At 39.8% G+C, this 6,997-nt stretch overlaps 1 protein-coding gene across 2 annotated transcripts in view; it reads left to right on the top strand.

The window, feature by feature from the left end:
• The first annotated feature begins 485 nt into the window (after window positions 1-485).
• Window positions 486-6,997, top strand: part of CACNA2D1 (calcium voltage-gated channel auxiliary subunit alpha2delta 1) — a 361,672-nt gene continuing 355,160 nt past the window's right edge. For both annotated transcript variants that reach the window (XM_054179081.1, XM_054179082.1), the window contains exon 1: window positions 486-1,131. In XM_054179081.1, coding sequence (XP_054035056.1) covers window positions 1,037-1,131 — 95 coding nt within the window. In that variant the 5' untranslated portion in view covers window positions 486-1,036. The remainder of the gene's footprint in view (window positions 1,132-6,997) is intronic.

Raw genomic sequence — 6,997 nt, 5'->3', positions numbered from 1 at the left:
TATTAATATCTAGGTTAGAGCTCCGTTTGGAGCGGGGATGCAGCCTGGGGACTCACAGCCGTGCTCCCAGGAGCCAGCTTCCCAGAACTCCTTCGAGGACCCGCCGGGGACGGGACCCTGCGAAGGGCGGGGGCGGCCGCGCTTCTCCGCCGGGCAGCCCTCCGCGCTGAGGTGCGCTTCTACGGCCAGAAGCGGAAAAAGCGACCTGTATGTGCACGCACCTAAATACATATATAAATGCAGCTTCGACTGGTGGCACACGGGCTGAGAGCGGCTGCTGCTTAAAGGGAGGAGGGGAGAACTTAAAATACAGCACGAAGAGGTTGTAAAAATAGCGTCGGTGCGGCTGGGCGGGAGGTGCGGCACGCAGCCCCACGCCGGGCGGTGCAGGGCACGCGCGCGGCTCCCGCGGCGCCGGGGGTGGCCCGGCCCGGCCCGAGGAGTTCCACAGCTGCCTTGTAAGGAGCGCAGCCGCCACAGGGCCCGGCACCCACCCCCGCTCCCCGCCCCGACTTTCCTCCGCTGCCGGCAGAGAAGGCAGGAGCCGGCAGCGATCTCGCCGTCTCCAACTCTCTCGCTTTCTTTTTTCTTCTCGCTTCAGGAGTCCCCACCCCGCCTGCCTCCCTCCTCCTCCTTTTTCTGCTCTGCAATCAGAGGAATAAATCAGGGAAGGACACACACAGAGAGTGAGCGGAGATCTGTTACAAAAGTAGCCCTGATGGCGGCGGATCAGATGAAGCTGGAGCTGGCTGCTGAGTAGCAGAGAGTAGAGTATCTCTCGATTTCTCCTCTTCCCCCTCTCCACCCACAGATCTCCATCGTTTCTCCTCCTCCTTCCCACCCTCGGCCGCGCTCCCTCTTCTCCGCACATCTCTGGGCTGCGCCTCCTGCGAGGGGGCGGGTTGGGGGGAGCGAAGGAGGCTTTAAAAAACAAGAGCCCCCCCTCCCCCCTCGACCACCATACACACAATAATTGAATTTATTATTATTGCCGTCTCGCCGACTTGGGGAAGGGGATCGATCGTCGATCAGGAAGATGGCTGCTGGCTGGCTGCTAGTCTTTAGCCTGACACTTTTCCAGTCCCTGGTGATGAACCACTCCTCCGAAGGACCTTTTCCTTCTGCCACCACGTAAGTGCCCGCTGGGTCCGGCGGTCCGGGGCGGGGGGCAGGACCGGGACACGGCCGCACCTCTGTGCCCGGGAGAGCGCGGTGCAGACCAAAATACAAAGGAAAATAAAGTAAGTCTGGGCGGAAAGTGGTGGTGAGGTAAAATTGCAGAATTTCGTCTGCCTTTGCTTGGGAAAGAGTGACGGCAGCAGAGGCCCTCTCCAGGGTGGTGACTGGGAGGAGGGGAGCGTGCCCCGGTCACAGCAGGCAGAGGTACTTTTGAGGTAAAGGTTTTGCCTCAGAGCCCCGCTCCAGAGCATATCCCAGTTCTAAATATACCCCTGGCACTTCAGCCGTGCTCAGAGGAAAGTTTCGAGTTACACAGAGCCCGCCCCCTCCTCCCACAGAGCTTATTTCAGCCTGGCAGGAATTTTAACGCTATTTAAAACAAAAAATAAAACTTTCTCAATTTTATGAAAATTCAAGGAAAAGGCAGACATTCTTGCCTTTCTGCGGCAGGTGTGTGAAACAGACAGGCGAGCATTGCTTTGAGTTTAGAGCCTATGCTTCAGCTCACTCCTACCTGGCTGTGTTCCAGTGCACACCATGAATATTTTGACAGTTGCAGGGTTTGTTTTCTGCCCGTGGATGTTGGTGGGGTGTTGTGTGTGCGCACGCGTTGTGCCACCCCAGAGGGCTTGTAGCATGCTTAAAGCAACCCAACTAAGGCACTGTTTTCCTCAGCGCTGGCCTTGCAATTCGTTACTTCTCAAAAAGCACCTTTAGGAGAGATGGTGGATGCTCTCCGTGCAAGCAGCTTTATGTTTTGCATGGCCGTAAGGTAGAAATATTTAAAGCACTGCATACTTGTTAGCATGAAAGTGTTGCCAAGAACAGTGCAAAGATCACATAATGAAAAATAACACAAAACATCATATGAGAGATTCGCCTACAGATTGAAAAAAAACCCCAACAGCCAGCCAAACAACAACCTCACAACAAAATGATACGGACTAATGACTGTGTTTTCTTCCTTTCTCCTTCTCCTCACAATCTTATTTTTTTTACTTGTTTGTTTATAGATATATGTATATATAACATTTTTTAAAAAGCACTTTCTTTAGTCCCTGAATCTGGGTTAAAGCTACCACTAAGTAACTTTTAAGTGGATTACTTACTTTAATGCATTTTACATAAGGAAAACAGTGCTAATGGTAGTCTTCCCTATTGTTTAAGGCGGTGTAGAATTTATTGCCTCGTTCATCCTGCACAGAAGGATGAGTTTACAGCAATTGCCAGCAATGCATTTTCCCCAATTAGTAATGCTGGTAGGTTGTTATAATTGGATTGAGTTCCAAGTATCGGTTCCATTATGAAAGACTCAAAAGGATGCTTGCACTGTTAAATGTAAGAAAGGAATACAAAGATAAGTGTAAATTAACCACTTAATATCTTCTAAATGGGATAAATACAGACTTTCATTGAAAGGAAATTTATCTTTTAAAATATCCTCGTGTTGCAGTTTATAAATATGTACCATATAGGAGCGACAAAATACAAAGCCAGGGCTTTCAAAGTTAGTTCTTGGTTTTGAGCTGCCATATTCACTGTTTCTAATTGAGTTGATAAGATTATCATAAACAACTATTGGCAGTTTATCTTCTACACAGATATTTCTAGAATATTGAACCTAGTGAAATTAAAAGAGTACTGTATAAGACTTCAAATAGAAGTCTGGATCACTTTTTTGTGTAATATTAGGTGATACTGATTTAAAACTATTTTGCTAATTCTCCTTGGAGTTTACCTTTACTGCCAGTCATAAGAATAGAAATTGACAACAGCAAAACGTATTACATATCATAACTTTAAATAGAGCTTTATATATATGTATGATTAAGTAATTCAGAATGTTAGTCAACAGCCTTTCCATGTTCTACAGTGTGCTTGCTTTCTTTTTACTCATTATTATTCCACTGAAATATAATAGAAACAATCTATAGCACCTGTCCATCTTTCAGAGTAATATTTCCCCTTTGAAATTAAACCAAAGTGCAAATAAGGCTCAGTTAATTTAGAAAACAGCACAATAAGTTGATGCAGGGTAAGCTGCTTTGCGAAAAAAAGTAATGATGTAACAGGTGAAAGAGAAAACAAATTCTGGATTATTTTTAAAGACTTAACGGTGTTTTGTTTCTTATTATAGCTTACAAGTGGGAAGGACCAAAGAGGAGTGAAACAAATGCCCTTAACGTGAAAGATTTTATATCTTGAGAGTATTAGAAATGGTGGGGAGGGGAGGGAAAGAGAAGAAGAAAGGAAGAAAAGGATATTAATAATTGAAGAACTGAAGATTTGCTGATTTCATGTTTTTAGCTACCTGCCTTCTCCCTATTATTTTCAGTCTTTTTGTGCTAAATAGTTGGTCTGAGGAAGGAGTATTACTCAGCTGTTGTATGAAAAATGTGCATATTCAAGGCTCTATAGTTCATTATTTCATTGACAGCTCATTATTGTACAATCATTTTTCCTTCAATCATTTGTTTATTCTGCATCAGTAAGTATTTTTACATGTGCTTTTACTAAAACATTCACAGTAGTCATACAAGTATGAAACATTTTTAGCAAAAAATAATGAAGGTTTAAGCAATACCTATTTGATAGAATCTCAATCATTTGACTAATTCTTCTTTGGCAAGGCACAAAGGCTCCGAAATATTTATCATGCAATGTATAGAAAATTTCAGGTGAAAGATTTGTGCTGTATGAAACAGATGACTTAATTTTTCATTGAAAATCTGAATAGGTGGTACAATCACATTTGTTTTTGTGTTGGAATATTTCACTGCAAATACTGAAAACTTTTATGAACTATTTAAGTACAGCAGTAATTATTTCTTGATGTTTAGCTAATAGGGCTTAGCTACTGATTGATACATATTATATTTAATTAAAATGTATAATTTTCATTGTATGATCTATTAAGGATCTGTTTTATATTGGGTTTATATTTATATTTATGTTTATCATGCTCTTACTTTTGACAGCAACTCCAAATACTTCAATTATACATGCAGCACAGCAGGTATTCTGCACATATATGACAGTATGGTTGTATATTATACTCCTGTCACTATTACCACAATATTGCTAGCACAGTATGCAACCCACTTCTTTCATTGTAGCCATGTATATTTATTTATTGTCTGCATCTATACAGATTTCAGAAAAGAAATACTATTAAGTAAGTATAACTTGTACTTTTTCTGATAAAGGTAGCACAGGACTCTGTTCTTTTACTTCATGAAAACATAGTTGTGAGTTTAAAAATGTTGTAATTCTTAAATATAGCAGTGTTGATATTTTTAGTGAGAGTAAGGTATGGCATAAAGATACACTTACTGCTTTCTGAAGATAAACCTGTTTATACATATTAAAAAAAAAATCAACAAAACAGATACCTAAATGTTGATAAACATACAGATGAAGCCTTTTGACATCGATGGTACTGTTTCTATAGTTATAGCATTCTTGATATAGCTTATTGTCTGCACTTAATGTATTTAGTCTCATTTTCCTCCCCCACTCATTTTCTCTCTTTCCTTTATCTCATCCTTTTATTCCTCCACAGTCACCTGTTCTGTATGTAGCGATTAATTTTTACGTTATATTCAAGACAATCTGATACTTACATAAATACTCCTGAGTATGAAAATAATACACAGAGGATAAAAATAATATACATGTGAACACATATATCTGCATGCTGACAGGAGATATTTAGAAAAGGAGTTGCATGTTCTTATTTTTTATTCACATGATTCATCCTTACTGTTTTGGTGTCATTAGGACAACTCAGGGAAGTCTGTATGAGTCATGTGAATTAAGGCTTGCACAACTGGGACATTCATATTTTTGGTTCCTGCACATAGATCTAACAAGTGTAGGTCTTGCAGAGAATGTATCTAGGCTTGGTACACAGCATTGCTTGCTACAGAAAATCAGTGGCAGAATGAATATTTAAGATATTTATGATGTGTTCTTTTCATCTGTTTCTACTGTCTGAGTGAGGGGTTTTTGACACCTCTCATACTATAATCTCATTTTTACCACAAAATCTGTGCCAATTTTATTGCTGATGTTATTTAGAAAAGACAACTGCATTAATGGACTACTTAATATTAGTCTCCTTCTCATCTGAAAATTGTTTTCCAATTTATTTTAAAATCTTCATTATTATGAAAAAAGTATACAATATAGCCTGCTGAAGTGCATCTTCATATCAGTGAATTTGAAAGCAAGTCAAAATACATAATCTACTTACAATCAGGGAAGTGCAATATCACCTCTTAGCATTTTCTCAGCAGCACATGTCTCAATGCTGAGCATTACTCAAGATTTATAAACTGACAGATACTTTAAAGTCCCTCTCCATCCTTAAAGATAAGTGTGAAACAGCTTGTTGATTAGTGTTGGTTTCTTTTTATGATTGTCCTTTTACCTTTGGCTCTGATAAATGCAAATTATTTGGATACACAAAGCATTTTTCTCTTCTAAATATTTTATGATGTAAATTTGTTTGTTTGTCTCTTAGAAGTTTATGCTGAGACCTCAACATTAAAAAAAAAATAATCATATATTTCTGTTTTATTAATTCAGCTGAAAACATCCAGATAGATACTCATCTTAAGACAAAATTTCATTGAAATAAATCAGCATTGTAGAGATTCTTGCCATCTTTCATTTTGCAGTGATGCTATTTTCAGAACTGCATTGCTCATACCCTGCAAAATGATTTTATCCAAGAATTCGGCTGCTAGAAAGAGAGCTGGAGCTTGGCAGCCCATTAGTCTGAAATGCATTCGTTGTTAAATAGAAAGCCTGTTGTACAGATCTTAAAAATATTTGTCTAGCAGAGCATTTTAGATTGATGGAAGCATGGTCAAATCATTACTATTTTAATCTTTTGTGACAAGGAAACAAACTAGACTATAGTTGCCCACTGATTAACTGTGATCTGACACGCTTATGCCTTTATTCTTCCTTCCCTTCTGCAAGAATCCGTACCCAAGGTAGTACCATCTTCTAGACCCGTTTGACTTAAACCTCTATGAGACAGCAGTTGTACTTCAGAAGCACTTTAGTAGTTTAAGGAAAAATGACTCATTCTTTATGCCGTTGACCACACAATAGAAGCAGAATTGGGCCCCAGACTGTTTTGTGCTTCTTTCCTGCTATACATGAGCTCTTGATCCCTGTATGCATGGAATGCATGTGTGTTTAGAGTGCAAATAAAGACTTTGTTGACAAAAGCTGGTCTATGGACTGCAGAAAATGTTGTTTTATAGTGCTTTGTTAAGATATCTACTTTTAAATAAAAGATTTACCAGAACACAACACTGGAATAAAATTGCTGGATCACAATTATAATATGGTAAAGCCAGATGCCATGCTTTATGTCTTTTGTAAATGCTGAGTCAAACTTCTTGATGGAAGAAATGGCAGCTCAGTATTCTCTGTGTCCTGGTAAAACATATCTAGCACCTTAATAATTCATAGAACTTAAGAAATGTAAAAGAAAAGCTGCATTTCTGCCCCTACCCCTGTGCAGTGCCTGTGCATTGCATCTTAGATCTCTCTTAGCTCATTCTTGCATCAGCTTTTTATTCCACCTACAGCTGCTGCAAAACAGATATCAATGAATACTTAAGTGATTGAGATTACAGCTTTGATTTATTTCTCTTGTATCTGTTAAATAGCTTGATCCCACTCACCTTTTGTCATGTATTGGGCAATACTCTGCTCTGTAGGATCAGATCAAGAGTCTGATTGTGTCATAGTTTGCTACAGCAGATTGGACATTGCTTTTAAGGAGTGTTGTGATTTT

The sequence above is a fragment of the Dryobates pubescens genome, chromosome Z, assembly GCF_014839835.1.
Source record: "Dryobates pubescens isolate bDryPub1 chromosome Z, bDryPub1.pri, whole genome shotgun sequence".
NCBI classification, from domain to species: domain Eukaryota; kingdom Metazoa; phylum Chordata; class Aves; order Piciformes; family Picidae; genus Dryobates; species Dryobates pubescens.
The sequence above is the reverse complement of the archived record's forward strand: the minus strand, read 5'-3'. Positions and strand labels throughout refer to the sequence as shown.